The sequence below is a fragment of the Hyposmocoma kahamanoa genome, unplaced genomic scaffold, assembly GCF_003589595.1.
Source record: "Hyposmocoma kahamanoa isolate Upper Pololo Valley unplaced genomic scaffold, ASM358959v1 159, whole genome shotgun sequence".
In the NCBI taxonomy this organism is placed as follows: Eukaryota; Metazoa; Arthropoda; class Insecta; order Lepidoptera; family Cosmopterigidae; genus Hyposmocoma; species Hyposmocoma kahamanoa.
The window spans coordinates 287,732-306,578 of NW_020653571.1; the positions used below are offsets into that span (position 1 = coordinate 287,732).

At 37.2% G+C, this 18,847-nt stretch overlaps 1 protein-coding gene across 1 annotated transcript; it reads right to left on the bottom strand.

Moving 5' to 3' along the window:
• Positions 1-255: 255 nt before the first annotated feature.
• Positions 256-18,158, bottom strand: LOC113240613 (trafficking protein particle complex subunit 12). Its single transcript, XM_026477950.1, has 11 exons — positions 18,029-18,158; positions 17,677-17,939; positions 17,385-17,465; positions 14,152-14,232; positions 11,004-11,184; positions 9,746-9,903; positions 7,948-8,091; positions 5,144-5,287; positions 4,827-4,993; positions 2,833-2,956; positions 256-941 (listed from the first exon to the last, which is right to left on the bottom strand). Exons 1-11 carry the CDS (start codon positions 18,156-18,158, stop codon positions 693-695), a joined length of 1,722 nt encoding a protein of 573 aa, XP_026333735.1. The 3' UTR covers positions 256-692.
• Positions 18,159-18,847: the final 689 nt, after the last annotated feature.

An 18,847-nucleotide genomic window follows, 5' to 3' on the forward strand; every position in this document is an offset into this window, starting at 1 on the left:
TTAAAAGTTATTTTACGACTTTCGGTCAATAAAATTATTAGAATGATTAAAATTCCATTTAAAGATTGCAATAACATTCATGCCAATGATTTATCAACAATAGTTTAAAGATTGGGAACTCGAGCTAAAATTTTCAAAAAACGCTCAATAGTTAATAGTATTTATTTATTAACAATTGGCCATATAGCTTATAAAGATAACAAATAATTACGAAACTGAAAACATAATAAAACTTAAACGAAATTTCTTAAAAATGTAACAAAATCTAAAAAAAGTTAGTCATGGAGAATTTTTTTGAAATGCTTATTATTACAGATGAGACTGCTATTTACATGGCAAACGGAACGTCATGATACGATTTTGCAATGAAAGAAAAGGTGAACGGATTTTGAATGGGGATTGGGAATGTAAACTGCATGGACAGTGAATTGTTTTTGTGGGGTAATTGTACGAATTTGACAGGCAAAGAACTTATAGGCTTAAATAGGATTGCTCTAAGAGCTCGTAGTAGTCCCCCAGGTCACACAGAGCATCAGCCGCGCGTTTCAGTGTGTCAGTGTTCATATGAACTCGTACATTACAAAAACTCCCGCGCCCGGAACGCATTCGCGACCGCCCCTGTGTGGCCAGAGCATTACTACCATCTTTGTATAATAACTAGAGACTATATTTATACATATTTTATTGTACATTTAACTAAGTTTCAAACACTCCAGAACATTAGGAATAGTGTCACTTTTGTATTTACAAAGCATTCTTAACAAATTTAATTTCTTCTCATTAGTTTTAGAAGACTCGAGTTCGTATAACGTGCAAAGGTTGATTAGTAGACTTTCGTTTAGACCTCGGTCTGGGTCTGAGTTTATAGACTTTTGAAGGACCGCTATCGCTTCCTTGAGGCGGCCCATGTAGAGGAGACAGACGGCTAGGTTGTTGGCCACCTGTAATTTTTTAATGTAATTTAAAATCATGATGTTATGCTGTCCTCCTTCTTATAACTATAGCTAATTAACATTTCGGTGACTTTCGAGACATTGGCACCAAACGTTAAGTGCTTTGCTAATAAAAAATGTCATATTCGCTTATTTTGCTTAACAATAAATTGAAAATAAATAAGATATAAAAAAACCTATTACAGGGGCTTGTAGTTTGGAGATATGTTAATAACTCAATTTCGCTAAAAATTGAAATAGAAGTAATAGAAATAGAAATCACTTAATGCAACGCCACATTCCAAGAAAGAAACACAAAACAGTAATATGAATAAAACCATAAAATAAAATAAATAACAAAAAAACAGCATAGCTGACATTTAAAACAAACAACAAATTTTTCTGTATAAATCAATACTATACTGACATGTATGTGGCTGTGGCATATACAAAAGGATTGCATTCAGCCATAGCCGAGAATTGGCTGTGACTCTAGTTCTCAATGGACCCTAAGGCTCAACTCACTGGCACAGAGACAAAGCGTCGCGACGCGTCATGTTTTTCGCCCATAGCATATTCATCTCTGTAGGAAAATAATTAAGGTACAAATTTGTAGGAAATGAAACTATTTTTCCGGATTTAAATCGCGTATATTTGTTTTTACAAACAAACCGACGTTTCGTAACTGGTTGAAGACTGTACCACCTCAGTCAACCGTGACCATGGGACCTGTAAAGGGCCCGAAACGTCGGTTTGTATGAAAAAACAAATATACGCGATTTAAATCCGGAAAAATAGTTTCATTTCCTATGTGTAACAATCGCGAAAACCTAAGAACTCGATATGTACAAATTTGTGTTATGCAAATATGGAATCGCGCGTCGATGTGCGACTTGGTTAAAGTCGAGCGGTTCCTAGCGCGCAGTGAGGCGTCAGAAGATGACCACACTTTGATCCGGGCGTGCTAATGTAAGAGTCGTCAGGCGTTGTAGTTGAAAAACAGGACGCGACGCGACGCTTCGACTCTGCGCCAGTGTGAGTTGAGCCTAAATGTCGATCATGTTTGTTACAACTATGGACCAGTAACTCAAGAGGACTGCAAATCGCGATACAAGACAGCGCAGTCGGGTATTTAGTGCCTGTTGGTACACCAAATGTCGCGACGAGTACCAAATAGATGTTTTAGTAAGTAATTCGTTTTTCATTGACAAGCTGCAATTTTTCAAAGCTACTCCAATTTCTTGTGATAAATAAATCACTGGTAGTGCCACTGTAATAGACAGGCGTGTCGTTTAGGCGCACGACACGTCTCTTAACATTATAAAAAATAATTGCATTTCAGTGATTGCATTACATTTAAAAGTATAGTTATCTGTTAAAAATATAAAGAGGAGACCTATTTTAAAGTGTTTAATTCAATATAGACAACCAAATCCTGCTGTTCCTATTAAAAATGTATATATGAATAAAAATTGATTTAGGCCAAATGTCAAAATAAGAACAAAAAAAGAATAACGCTAAAAATCATCATTAATTAGAACGTCGTAACAGTCACAATTCTCAAAACTTTACCTTTCACAATAAAACTGTAGACAACAACTACATACTTGATTATTTATAAAATTAATTTTATGAAAACTGGCAACCCTGAGCAAATGTCATTTTATTCCGTCTTCAAAAAAGACATAATTAACCGTTTGCTTTGGAGTTCCGTTATTCAACACTAGATGGCAGTATATTCAATTGTCCCAAATCCGACAAACATCAATGAGAACTTTGAAGCATGATTTTGTTGTAAGGGACATAACCGTGACTACTAAGGAAAAACCCCAATTCACACTTCCACTAATTTGTTTATTCCGTTCATTACGTCATCCAGATGATGAAGTGGTATGCTTACCATTATGTTAGTCGGTTCCTGGTCAGCAGCTCTTGCAAAATTATTATAAGCCTCTTGGTATTTGCCGTGCGCGATGTCTATTAGACCCAGATCGACGTACTCGCGGACGTCAGGTGTTGGACAGCTGTTAAATTCAAATATATCTCTGTTTATCCCAATGGCATTGACTTAGAAATAAATGGACGGCGGGTCTAATACAAAAACCACGAAAAAAATGTCCCAAGTCAACCTATTTAAACGTAGTGACATGTAAAGGAATATGAAAAAGCTAAGACGTTGAATTTAAATTGTAATGTCATCGCAGTACTGTCTCATTTTGCTTGCTTCGCTGTCAGTCGAACAAACGAAGACTAAAGCGTGAATGACGCTCTGTATACGATTTTAACGCCCTATAAGTTCGGACACTTTTTAGCGCGGACCCGACGTCCATATAATTGTAAGTCAATGCCCAATGGTGAAAAAAACGTAAATCACTGAAGTAGGGTTTTAAATGAGGTTACTTCATGAGCACGTAGTTTTTTTATATTATCTATTGACGGGACGAACAATTCGTGCGCCTGACTATAAGCGACACGCCTGTCCAGAACAGTTGCAGTGCCACTCAAAGCTTTAAATCGCAAAGATCTGAGGGGCATTGCCGCTGCGCCCGTCACCCTATAGACATAGGTTGGCAAGTCCCATGTGCCTGTAATTTTACCAGCAACCTTGCCCTTCAAAACAGGAACACAGTAATGCTGACATTACTGCTTGGCTGCAGAAATAGGTAAAGTGGCAGTACTACCCTGGACGAACTCTTTCACACTACTGCTACTGAAAAGGTCGTCCTCTCGCCTCGGGAATTTTGATGGGAGCAATGACGGAACGAAGGTGAAAAGGTCGCATCGTTACAATATGTGCGATTTTATCCGCTGTGATAATATAAGGCTCGAGTTTGTTATTTGTCCATGATTGTTCTCTTTCACCTCAGGGTATCTTCGCATGCACGGGCAGCGCAGGACCGATCGTCGTGCAGATCGTTGGGGGAGGCCTATGCCCAGCAGTGGGCGTAGTATGGCTGAATGATGATGATGATACCCTCCACGACAGAGGTTCGTCGAAGAGGCCCTTCCAAAAATAAATAACTTGCTGGTGCCTTAACGTTAGCGTTTTTGACCAATATTATCTACCTGCTCTCTTCGAAATTGATCATTAACTGACCCCATTACTCGAAACTGACACTGGCCTAAACTACGGCAGATTCCCTTGAGAAGAAGAGCAAGTAACTCACTAACAAGTAGCTAGGCCTTGCTCTTTGTACTATTTTTAAACCACCTCATTCTGAACTATACTTCGCAGAACTATATTCCTAATATCATAAACAACAACTTTTATTCCAAGCTTGTTATAATTCATCATATTATTTTACTTTCATACAAAAATAAAAAAATTAATGCTACCAAAACGCAGGCGTGTCTTTTCTCCACTAAACGGAGTCCCTTTCACCTGACTCCGACTTTTCGTAATATATCCACACCGATAGCCGACCGTCTTACCTACTTGAAATGGATCTGTCGTCCAATCTGAACTTCGGCAGTTACATTGAATCCGTGGCCAAAAATGCAGCCAAGAAGCTTGGCATCCTTTTCAAGGTGAGGCGATACTTCACACCGGGACAGTTGCTTCAGCTGTATCTAGCACAAGTCCGGTCGAGTATGGTAAATGCGCGCTTATTTTTTATAAAAAAAATAAATAAAAAATTTAAGTTTATTTGAAAAGAGCAATCTCTAGAGTTTATTGCTTGTTCTTCTCAGGGAAGTCAGCGCAATGAACGAATAGTTAAAAAATGACGTTTGCAAGTGTAATTTTATCTATGGAATAAATGATTATTTCACTTTGACTGACTGCAGTTTAATAACAGCAGTTCAGACAGTTATTCGGTAATGAGTTATACATAGTGTAAGAATAATGCATTACATTATCTGCTATTGTAATAATTACTACGTTTATATACTTACATATGATGGCGATGTTCCTTCGCGTCTTCTAAATACGCCATAGCGGCTTTGACATGTCCTGCTAGCAGCCATAGACGGCACAGCGCGCTGGACAGCGCCCGGCGCTGAGACGCCGTTGTCGATTGCTGCTGCAGAGAGATGAGGATCTTGCCTGCTAAGCGGTAATCCTGGAAAAAAACAAGTTGTGTATCAAAAATTTGTTCAAATTAGAAGTGAAGTAGGAAATTCAAACCGACCAATCACATGTCTGCATTATCACGTGACATGTAGCATGAAATTAAACGGGCGAATCACGAGGAGTTACAACTGCTTCTTACCTTCAAAGCAATAGCGCAGTTAACGATTGAATGAAGGACTCTAGTTTCTCTCCCGGTCCACAGACGGAGCGACTCTATCTTGTCTTGCTCGGTTATGGTGGCAGTACCGTCTTCTGTCTTACCTTGACGAAGGTTTTCAAGCATCTGGAAATAAAAAAATTACCTACTTATTATTATTTACCCACTTACAGTAAGGTAGTATTCTTTGGCATTTCGTACTTTTGTATGTTGAAGTTGTCTGAGAGATTTTGCTATGGGGTTTAATTCTATTTAATAACCTTGGTGACTCAACTTGGGTTCTAATTTTAGTAGGGTCACTTTGGGAATTAATTTTTTGAAAGTGATTCTGGTCTCAGTGTTCCAGGTACCCCACAGTGAATTTCTTTGCTCTGGTACTCGAAGATGATCATTTGAGACCAGGTGATTATTGGTGTGGTTATTGTATACTATGTCATTTAGCATATTCCCTCCCCAAGTGTACGACAATAGTACACATAGTGCCCGATCACCCGTTTTCCGCATCCAACCCCTACTCGTGACCTTCTACAGATCGTCGGTCCACCTTGCAGGAGAAACGGATCCAACACCCAGTCTGGTATTTCCAAGTTCAAAATGTCCTGGTATCGTTCGGTGAAGGTGTGGAGGTTTTCCATATGTTGGCAGTAAGCAAACAAGTTGTCGTTACTGCAGGATACTGATAAATTCGGAAAATTGTGAAACTCACGTCTGCCTATATTCTTTTTGTGTACAAGCAGTATGACTGCGAAAAAAGCAACGACATTTTTTGTTTTAATTAAATTTAGTTCATCGATTTGCAGTTGGAGAATCATGTCGTTGAATTATTTACACAGGTCTGTCATGTAAGCTATATCATTTTTTGATGTAATGAGCTTGTTGCGCAATTCTGTATCTTTAGTTTCCAAGAACTATATCACAGAGTCAAACAGGTTGTAAAATCGAGTCAGACAATTGCCTCTTGATAGCCAAGGAACTTCAGTACGAAACAACAAACGGTTGAAATCTTCGTCATTAGTATCACAAAGCTGATGAAATAATCTATCATTCAAAGAGCTGTTACGGATTTTATTGACTGCTTTGATGACATATTGCAGTGATTGTAAGTCGTTCCTTAAATTTTTAACAACCAAATGTTGTCTATGAATAACGCAATGTACAGCAAGGACATCTGGAATTTTATTTTTTTTAGTACGCTATGAAGCCTTTATGGCACCCTGTTGCAGCCGGAGCGCCATCCGTACCAAATGATATAATATTTTTCAAGGAAATCTCTTTCTCATCACAAAACTTTTCCAATGTATTGAACATGGTTTCGCCTTGTGTATCGGTCTCTAAATTTCTAGCAAACATTTTCACAACTAACAAATATTTTCTCATCTTTAACAAACCTTACGTAAGACAGCAACAATGCTTCATTAGTTGGTAAAGTGGACTCATCGAGCTGAATTGGGAATTGACTAGTCCTCAGATGATTGCACAATGGGTCTTCAATATTTTCAGCCATTTCATCAATTCGTCTTTGCACAGAATTATTACTCAAAGGAATTTTTCGGATAATATCTACGGCCGGTTTATGAAGCACAGTAGTTATTACTTCCTTTATTGCTGGCAAAATTAACTCTTCTCCGATGTTGTGTGGTTTGACTTTTTGAGCAATTAACAAAGAGATATTGTACGAAACTCGAAGCCCGTCGTCATCTTGCTTAGCAGCCGCCGAAAAGAGTTTTGCTACACTTGGCTGAGTATTATGCTTCTTCTCTAGGTCTTGAAAATATGCTACATTCTTGTCTTTCTTATCTGGATGCATTTTATTCAAATTATATTGCAGCCTTGAAGGCTTCATTGCTTTATTCGAAAATGTTTTTAGATGTCTACTCATAGACAGTCTCCTTTGTGCCTTCTACATAGAAGGCACAAAGGCGACTGTCTATGAGTTGGTGGGATTTTCAATGAATCCGAATTTAATATATTTCGCACAGTATTGCCGTCTCTTCTTTTTTACTTCCGACATTGTTTTGTTTTAAGAAATACGTAGTGCTTATCTATTACGCGCGAAACCGCAAATGAAAATAAAATAAATATTACGTTCTTTATATGGGATTGCATAAGCAGCACGCACCGACAGGAATAAGATAAACATGCATAAACTCGTTTATCTCATTCGATGCTCAATTGTACTCAACAAGTAGGAACAAGTATTCCATGAACTAGCCGATTGATACAGGAATGCACAAATCGGGTTATTTAATAAAAACTTGTTAAAACTTGATTGCCCGCGATCTACTATCTACGAAAATTACCTATCTAGGAATACTAATAACTATTAAAATGAGAAACTGTATCTGTTGCGTTTTTATTCGTTTGTTTGTGTCTACTTTCATTTCGAAACGGAGCGACCGATTGACATGATTTTTATTTTATTTATTCAATAAAACGACAGATATATGAACTACACGGAGAGAAATATCGAACCGAGTTAGTTTCTCAAGCTCTTAATTAATATTAGTTGATGTTCACAAGTTGTAGTCGAGAATCGAGTGCTCAGTCGGTGTCTAGGAATCTTCCTAGATGAAATTACAAATCTCCCCCTAAGCCTCTATACAAAGCCCCCATTTTCGTACATTTCTCAAATGGCTATAATTTCGTTTGTAAAAAAATAATTACTGAAATAAAGCTGGTGTCCTAAAATAAGGTCGAACGGCAGCGACCCAAGCAAAATGAACCTTATTAGTTAAGGAAAAAAAATTAATTCGATCTGAGGTGGTATGGACTCTTAAATATCTTACCTGTTGTACAATGTCCAGCATGGCATACAGTCTGTCAATTGCCTCTTCAGGTTTGCCTACATGACCGGGCAATTCGGCAACAAGCAGTCGAAGAGAGAACGGAACAAGAGAACCTGTCCGGTTCTCGTGTAAGTCCGGATAGAACTGAAACAGAGTAATAACGATATATAAATTATCACGATGATACAACCAACCTGTAGTAATAATTATTAATACAAAGAAACATCCTTCGACCTGACAGGATTCGAACTATAAAAAACTAGTGGAGTAATTTCACAAAAATAAATTAATATCATGGCAATAAAATATCATGATATATTTTATCTACACACATCATTGACTTACAATTATATGGACGTCGGGTCCGCGCTAAAAAGTGTCCGAACTTATAGGGCGTTAAAATCGTGTACAGAGCGTCATTCGCGCTTTAGTCTTCGTTTGTTCGACTGACAGTGAAGCAAGCAAAATTAGACAGTACTGGGATAACATTACAATTTAAATTCAACGTTTTAGCTTTTTCATATTCCTTTACATGTCACTACGTTTAAATAGGTTGACTTGGGACATTTTTTTCGTGGTTTTTGTATTAGACCCGTCGTCCATTTATTTGTAAGTCAATGTTATAGCTTCATAATAACATCGAATACGATGTTATTATTACATTCAAATTTCGAACATCTCTGAAAAACAAAACAATTTGATTTGACCTCATTTCTAATACCAGTCGAGATGAAGTTTTATTCGAAATGAAATGTCAATAGCAAACAATTTTGACAATTTCACACGTTACTTGATGTCGGACGATATGATAGTTGGGACCGATTCTAGTTTGTCTATGAATAAATAGATCAGCCAGCGTACAGGGTTGTCACAGACCTCTGTCACTTGACTTCATCCGCTTCTTCGAGAGGCTAGTGCCTCGAATGAGCTGCCCCGGGTGCACGTACAGTACCCTCCCCATTTTCCAGATAGGTACCGGAGCTGTAGGCACGCTCACTTCCCGTTGCGCATTGCACAAGTAGCGGGTGCCACCGCTAAGCCATCGACTCTGAGTCCATTACCAAATCTCCTCATTGGTGGCGGAGCTGTTGCTTCTGGGACAGTTGCTTCAGCTGTACCAAGCACACGTGCGGTCGTGTTTGGAGTACTGCTGCCATTTATAGGATGGCTCTGCTAAATACCAACTGGCCACCTTGGATTCAATCGAGAAGCGTGCCAAAACCCGGACGTTCGGCTACCGGTATGCATATATCACGAAAAGTCGGAGTCAGGTGAAAGGGACTCCGTTTTGTGAAGAATAGACACTGCGTTTCGGTAGCATTAAATTTGACAAGATTGGCATCGACCCAATCGGAGACTGCCTTAAGAGTCAAATTCAAACGACTAACCATGGACTTTCGGCAAGACTGGATTTCTTGTCAACTGACCCTTGCATTGGTCAAGTACCTGTCCACAACTGTGTTGTCATCAATATACACAAAGGCACCTGGAATTAACATATCATTGATAGGTAGCAGAAAGAGAGTTGACAGTACGGAACCGTGAGGACTCTACCGCCCAAGAGTAGTCTTCTAAGACCACTCGAATAGAACGTCCACTCAAGGAATCCGAAATCTAATTGCAAAGATCCGTGAGAAGCCCATAAGAGGGAAGCTTGCTTATAAGGCTTGCGTGCCAGACCCTGTCAAAGGCTTTAGAAATGTCTAAAGACACTGCAAGGGCTTTTTTTATTATTGTTTCTTTATTGTTTTGTTTATATATGTGTGTGTGATTCCTAAATGTTACTATAATAACTTACCTCATAAAACATATCAGGCTTGCTAAAATCTCCGAAAGGTTCGGCTTCTTTAATCAGAGGTTCATGTAGTTTGATCCGTAGCATAACGGCAAACCGTGTTAACCAAAGCTGCAGAGTGCGAGGTGTGTGTTTTGACGGGCGATGCATACGACCTACACCTATGAAAAGATTATCTAATTAACGAGTTCACGCGTCCATAACAGTGCAGTGCCGCTCAAAGGTTTAAATCGCAAAGATATAAAAGGTTCAACCACTGTGCCCGTCACTATGAGATCTAAGTTGAAAAGTCCCATGTGCCTGTAACTTCACCAGCACTCTTACCCTTCGCCAAAACCAAAACGCAGTATTTCAAGATCAAACTCAAATAAGCTTTATGATAGGTTAGCAAATTACACTTGAAATCGTCATATTGACTAAATTCTACTACTAATTCCTAAGGCAGATTCCCCTAAAAAGGAGCAAGAATCTCTAGGGATGCTCACTAATAACTCAACTCTAATGCTCACATTATACTATGGCGGCGGAAACAAAACAACGTTTTAGGCCCTTTACAGGTCCCATGGTAACGGCTGAGATGGTAAAGTCCTCATCAGCTTACACGTATCAACTGCTGGACATAGCCTCCCTTGGGCACGCCAAATTTCCCGTTTTGTGCCGCCAGCATCCAGGCACTGCCGGCCACCTTTCTCAAGTCGTTCGTCCATCTTGCCGCGGGGCGTCTTACACTACGATTTTCTTGTCTGCTCCATCGGCGATCAACCCTCCTGCAGGCAGTAGCTTGTGAAAGAGTTCGTCCAAGGACGTACTGCCACCTTATCTATTTCTGTCGTAATGTCAGCATTACTGTGTTTCGGTTTTGAAGGTGCTGGTGAAATTTACGGCACATGAGACTTGTCAACTTACGTCTCAGGGTTACGGGCGCAGTGCCACTTAAATCTTTGGGATTTAAAGCTATGAGTGGCACTGCAACTGTTATGGACAGGCGTATAGCTTACCACCACTTGCACGACTTGTTCGTCCCGTCACTTGATATGATAAAAACAGACATGTCTGGCCCACAGCCATTTAAGCTTACTGATTTTGCAAGCTATGTAGATCACTTCAGTTCTCTGACGTATGACCTTATGAGGGATTCGGTCCATCAGAAAAAACGTGGTAAAGTCAAGTACCTAGTCATCAAACAGTTGTGTCTAATATTAATACGAAAGTGAAAAAAAAAGGGTGATTTGCATTACATTAATGGTCTATTTCAACCAACCTTGTTGCGCGGCGCTTAACAGAGCTTGTGTGAGGTTGATTGCAGCTCGGAGATACCCTGTTCGTAGTAGCTCTCTTAGGCCGGCTTCATCGCGGCTAACGTGTTCCGCGCGTACGACGCCACGGCTGCCCGCTGAACTTACGCCGAGATATTTCACAGCAACTTCTTGTAAAGCGTCCGCCTACGAGGAAACGTTAATTTAACCGGATATACTAAATACCTCCACCTCTTTTACCTGTCTTATCACAGAGCAACAGGAACATATAACAAAATACCAAGCGATATATTACTTCAGAAATAGGAAAATATGTTTTATAACAAATTAAAGAGCGGTTAAATTTGAAAAGCGCGTTGCTGAAGTTCTGTAGGGGCCGCTTTAGCAGGTCCTATGGTTGTAGTGTAGTAGCCTCCACAGCCTCCATACATCTTGCTAAGTAAGTTTAAAGTTTAAAATTCAAAAGGGTAAAGAAATAATGGTAATAAATCCAGTTTTATAAATATTATATTCCTGTTTCATTAATATTTGTGATCTTTAAAATGTTTATCGCATAAGAGATTTCTGGTAACTGGTAAACGGTTCAAAAAATTAACGAGAAGACTTGTTCGCTGCCGCGATCGGGCTGGGAGTGACGATGTAACGAATCAAAATCAGAATGGCGAGGCAAAGGAATTATTAAAGAATGATTCAAAATTTAAAAACGAGTGGCCAGGAACTGGAGAAAAGGCAATAAAAAGGTGGGATGCCGATGTAAGGAGGTTACATTGTCACAAATTAAACGTGTTATTACGCAATAGAATACGCTCTTTATAATAATTTCACAATTATAATAATTAGTAGGTACATAGATTCATTACTTTATTGATACTGCATTACTTTATTAATTAAGATATTTTATTATAAAAAAAAAATTAACCCCTCTGTTATTTAATTTGTTTTTGTTTTAATTATTAATACACAGATCGAACACTCGGAAAAATTCCGTCGATCCGGCCGGATTCTCCTAGCAAACCATACCAGACGCTATGCCAACTAACCCACAGAACGAACCAGCGGACTTCACGGTTTTTTGTATGTGCTTGTTGTCGGATTCTTTGTATTTGGTTTTCAAAGACTTTTTAGCCGTAGCGCCATTTATGAGAAATCTATGACAGTGTTTCGTCACCCAGTTCCAGTCACTCACCAACTACCAGTCTTGGCCAGAGATGTCGCTATTAACTTAATTGAATAATAATAATTTTTTGGGAAATTACTCCACTTGTTTGTTATAATTATTAACAAAACAAGATGTCTCCTTGCATTTTTTTGTCTATTATATACTACTGGCCCAAGCCAATTATACAAATATTCACAACCGATTGGTCAAAGTCAAAATATATGGAACAGTTACAATTTATTTGCGATTACTGAGGTTCCTGTATTAATATTTGTGCCTATTAATTTTGGTATAATAAAGCCACAAGTGGTTGGTTATACGTGCTATGCAGTCTATCTCGTAAATTTCTTAACCTCAAAAGAGCTTCGCATTCTGACTGCCGCTCTAATGGGTCATGGTCCACATAATAAACACCTTTTCAATCTAGGCATCACGGACTGCAATGCTCCGGCGTGGCCAACTACAGGCCAAAATACCTTGTAGTGCCGAGGTCGCTCCCCGAAGTCTTTGAAAAACCCAGAAGGGTGCTGGGGGCCTATATAACCATTCCAAAAACAACCTTATTACAATGTAAGACTAAAGTAAGCCTATTGTAATATTACTCATATTCGTACCATGACGAACCTTTCAACCAAGTAATGTATTATTGCAAAAGTAATTGCAAGAACGAATGATTTCCCAATATTGTCTATTCCTTACTAAACATAGGAAAGAGATATAATGCTATGTGAACTATATAATGCCGTCTCTTTCTTTTTTGGTGTTCCGAACCGTCTTATCGTATAATGTTTAAGTACCTAATGTGATTTACGTTCAGAGAATTTTGACTGTTAAGAAAAGTATATAATAATAAAATCTATTAAAATTACGTCGTTTTCAATAATAATTCCGCATTTTCATGAAGAAAAATAAATAAAACAAGCTGAGTCTTGATAGTCACGTTGTGAGTTCGGGACTATATTCTTGTGTCAACTGTTAGTTTCGCCAAGGAGCGGCGCTGTTATAATTTTACGAAATAAACATCGCGTATTTTTATTTAACGAAAACATATTTACTATGTGCTATTATATAAAAAATAAACAAAATATTGAAGAGATATATGTAAATAAATAAGTACAACTTCACTTTTGATAATTACAAATCAATATTAAGACAATAAACCTGAAAATAACATTATTTCCATTGCATCCATATAACTATTTTAAGATTGCTAAATTTGACATAAGAGCTTTTACTTTAATGTTAAAGTCGCGTCATAGTACGAACTGAGTGAATGAATAGTCACAAAGCTGCCAATAAAACATCATAGTTATAACATTACAATAAGCTTACTTTATGCGCGTTATGGTACGAAAAGTCAATGTAAGGTTAAAGTAATATTGTTTTAAGAGGTTGTGGTAGGCCCCCTGAGATTTTTGGAGGAGCTTGGTTGGCACAAGTAGGACTCTGCACCCAATACAGGCACAATAGGCGCTTGAATGTCGAGTTGCGGAGAACAGCCCGTTACACTATACCATACCACTGGTCTTGAATATAATTTAATGGATTCCTATTGACGAAACCATATTATGTCTTAATTCTTTGACTTTAATTCTGCCTTGGCGATATAGAAATTACTGTCACGACCCAGAAAGAGGAGAAGTGACCAGTAGGAGGAAACAGACTTATGAAGTTATACCCCACATCCTGAATCAAAGAAATATGTGTAAGGAAGCCATAATTAATCTTCCAAGATTCAGTCATCATCCATCCATTATAAAAAAAGCTGATAGAGCCATTGGAAAGTAGAAGGTTATCATAGCCACCACCGCACAATGTAAAACATGTTTTTAATCTGTTTCATGTGCTCTATCAGCAGTCCAGTTACTTTGTGTGAGTGTGTCTGTGATAAGTATGATACTTACTATCTACCGTATATACACACTATCATTATTTTTGTTTTTAAGGTGTCCATACATTCTTAAAAATGAGCAAGAATATTAATATTTAGTTACCAGTTCTTCTTCAAGCACTATTCCTGGCATGGTTAGGACTTCTCTCTCAGGGAAAAATGAGCCTTTAGGTGATGACTGTGCCTGGAATAAAAAAGTAAATTAAACACACTTTTTCTGGAATTGTATTAACAAGAAATATTCGTTAAAACAGATTTTTGAAAACATTATTTGTTACAATTAATAAGTAAAGTGCGGGTGCTGGACAGATTGTTGTGGCATTCTTTGCGGGACGCCTACGTTCAGCAGTGGACATATTTTGGCTGAAATGATGATGATGAATAAGTAAAGTCTAAGGTGTCTCTGCCAGTCACGTTGTGCTTTTACAATACTACAATGTATCTGCAATTCAAATAGCCACTTTCACTTGAAAACCATTTTCCAACCAAACAGAATATCCCTATGTCTTTTTGTAATATAATAATAATAATGTTTGATCATACTATGTAAAATTTACCAAAAATTAAAAAACAAACTTTTTGGTTTGGCATTATTCTTTTAACAGCAATAATGTATTACCTGCAAGCCAGACTTTGCCTAGTGCAAGACTCATAGGAAATCCTCTGTACAGATGTAGTGAATAATCCTTTCCTATCGGCAAAACTCGGTACAACGATAACACCCGAATGGTGCCGATGTGTCTATGAATTACTGTATTATTAAATTACGTTTTTTTTTTTTTTTTTTTTTTTTTTTATGACATTAAGTAACGGGACGAACAAGTCGTGTGCCTGATGGTAAGCTACACGCCTGCCCATAACAGTTGCAGTGCCACCAAGAGCTTTAAATTACAAAGATCTTGGGGGCACTGCCACTGCGCCCGTCACCCTGAGACATAAGTTGACAAGTCTCATGTGCCTGTAATTTCACCAGCACCCTTACCCTTCACAACCGGAACACAGTAATGTGACCATTACTGCTTGGCGGCAGAAATAGGTAAGGTGGCAGTACTTCCCTGGACGAGCTCTTTCACAAGGAGCTCTACTGCTACTAAACGTGTAGGTATCAATTAAATCACATACTTTATTTATCAATGTCAAATGTCAAACTGCCCCATTTGACGTATATTACACTGAGATGTTAAAACCACCACGATTCTATCATATAAAGAATTCGTTAGGTAAACAAAAATATAACTAGTTACCGAGGACGTTTTATTTCAATAAAACGCACTGATAAAAACCAAATTCCGGTTGGGATGATCTAATGATTCTATAAGGATTGGAACCCCAAAAGTCAAAACTACAGTTGGATTTTGCAGACCTTTTTTATAACAATTAATTTTTTTAATTAATTAAAAATACTATGACATAACAAAAAAGACACCTTAACATAAAACAAAACAAACCAGCAGAGAAATTAATATAAATAAATGTGATTTTCTGATTGGATGAACGACTTCGATTATGACAGCGGGATAAGAGGAGGAGGAGCGGGGTGGACAGTGTGATGCGAAACAATACTTCCAACTTCCATATCACAGTCAGATTCAGAACTATTTTCTGGTGTATCATCGTCAGAGTTTTCATGAACGTTGATTACAAAACTAGCCATATAATTTTCCAACTCAGGTTCGTGTTTTCGGTACTCGTTTTCGCATTTGATGGCGTGGTCACATACTTTGGCCCAAACATCGGAACCAATCATATTAACCTTTTCCTGTACCAATTGTTTCACAGTAGTCATATTCATACTGATGTTTCTTTTGGATACGTATCCCTTTATTTGAGACCATATGTTTTCAATCGGATTGAAATCAGGATGATATGGTGGCAATCTTAGTACGCTCTGTCCATATTCGTTCATAAGTTTATCTATAGAGTATTCTACAAAGTCTTGTTTGTACTTGCAAATAATTTCATATATTTCAATTTTTGTTAAAGACGGATCAATCGGAACGTTAAGTTTGGATAGCCAATCAATCATGTCTTGCTTACGGGTATTTGAATTAGGAGGTTTCCCTTGCAATCTGTACTTTTTTATCGCGGCTAAAAACTTTACTCTTTTTAAACGAACATCATCTTTCTCGATAAGTAATTTTCTGTTGTTTTCAACTTTTTTATACCGAAATCCCATTTTTCTAAGAATTTTTCTTAGCGTAAAGTCACATCCCTTAAAATTTATGGCTTCGGATAACATGGACTTCAGGGCTTTCATTGTAGGTACTTGTTTGTATATCAAATGGAAATTATACACTAATCGGCGTATAACGTTGTAGTCAAAATCGTCAAGACCTAGACAAAATAATTTATTTGGTCTACCCAACTTTGCCGACTTCGGACTATTGGAGGTAGATTGATTTATGTATTCTTTTTGCAATATTTTATTTACTGTTCGTTGAGAAATTCCACTGGCCTCCGAAACTCGTTTTTGGACTTTACAAAAGTAAGCAGTATAGTTGGTATGTTTGAATTTATCATTTTCAGTTAAGAAATATAAATAAATATTGAAAATAACTTCGCAGGCTTGCCGATCTAAACGTTTCCCTTTTCTTAGTGCTTTCGGCATGTCTGTTATAAATTGTTAATGTGGATCGAATAAAATCAATGTTTATTATTTACAAAAATGACAGACAAGAGTGACATGTAAAAGGTCTATCAAAATATAGGTGGCCTGCATTAATACATGAGTCCATGAAGTTTATCACAAAATCTAACATAAATATATTTCTGTGGTATTAACTACTCTATATAGATACTTCCTCTTGCAATGCGACCTTTCCCTACGTTGTCTCGAGGGGTACTGAGTGCGAGTGAAGTAGTAAGACAAAACGAACATTTCCGAGAAAATACGAAAGGAAAGGATTATTCACTACATCTGTACGTGATTTATGCTACAATTGATTTGTGTTACTGGTTGTTTGTTATAATTTAAATTGTAATGTACTTACACAATTTAATTTGCAAATAAATTATTTTGTATATTCTTTTTCGTATTTTGTATTGATCTTAGTTTTTACTCCTCTTATTTATTATAATATAAACTATATTTTAGAGCTATTCACAACTGCAATAAAGAGGCACTTTTAGATAAACTAATATTCTCCTAACATCAGAATTGTTCCTGAGAATTTGTCTATTTCAATTTAACAATTTAAAAATAAAGATAGTCTAAATTCTATCAAATTAACTGGGAAAATGGACTATACTGACAAGTGACTGTTGGGGAATGTAGACCAATACCGGGCCACCTTGCACTGTAAATAATTGAGCAAAGTTAATTTACTTTTAAATTACCTTCATAAGCGTTTTTTTAGCTTCTTCATCAGGAAGCCAAGCATCTCTTCTTCTGTCTGCTTCCTTATCAACTGGTTGGTTCTAAAATATAGTACACAATGGAGATGGTAAAAAATATTATAACTTCTTAAATGCACAAGTTATAATAAAAAAACAAAAAAGTCTGGTCCAGTTATAGCTTAATTTTAATTATTTTTTTTAGTAGAATGTTCTATTGTTTTCCATTAATTTGATTTGATTACACATATATAAATAATATATATATAAGATTAAATAATAATAAAAGTTATACCTTGATGCTGAGTCCATCCATAGCCTCTGTAAGCGTATTAGGACTTGCAATACCACTTTTTGTTGGTCCAATCTGAGGTTCCGGGCCAATAGTATCGAAGAACGTAGAAGGGTCCGGTAAACTGGTCGCTGGCACCGACGTTGAACCACTTACAGTAGGCACGACGTTAGAAAATGTAACGTCTGGATCAATTCTATGTTGTGTGAAAGAGGCGGTCATATTTTGTGGAAAGAGAATAGGTGCTGTTGTTTGGTTCATCGTGTCTAAAATTTAAGATGATTACCCTTATATTTTAATATTAAAATTTTACATGTTGAAGGTATACAGAGCGAAATTTGACACAAAACTTTACCTTCACTGTCACCTAAGTAAACACTCTGAATCATGTCGGACGGCGACGTTCCAATCTCATCAAAGAATTGAGACACAGGCGGAGCCTCTGAGTCGGAGAAATATTGACTTAGAGACGGTTTGTTATCCATATTTACTGATTATTCATTTATTTATATTTTATCGAATCACTACAAATTCAATTCAAGTGTCTCGTCAGTCATGTCAATGTCAAATTTTGACAGTTCAAACAAAATCAATGCTGCCATAGAGGGATAACATTTTCAAGTTGTATAGTCAAGAGCACGTCAAACTTGACGTTTTGTACTGTGGACCGTTCTTATAGTAACTGTCATAGAGTCGGATTTAAGTCTTATGTGTCAAACTTGACGTGCTCTTGACCATATAATACTGTTGTGTTGGCTAGTTTTCCAAAAATTCTCGAGAATTATGGAAATTATAATTTCGAAGACTCCTGTTTCTACGTTTTGAAATATCTTTTGAAGTTTTATTTAGCGTGAAATATAAAATAAACTTGTTTATGTTTAAGTCACATAAAATAAAAACGACGTTTATAAATAAAAAAATAAATAAAAAATAAAAAGGTATTTATTTTTCCACAAAACATAAAGAACACAATACTTAAAAAACAAATAGAAAAAAAATTTGAGTGATGTGGACAAAAAGGTTAAAGACTCAGCATTGCTGATTTTCAGTCTTCACCTGGCTAGCTGTTCGCTTGCTGCACCAAGCTGATATGAGTGCTAATTTAAGCTAATATAAGCTAATAGGAATGTACACTAATTAATAACCTACCTTTAGTAAAAACTAGTAATAAGTT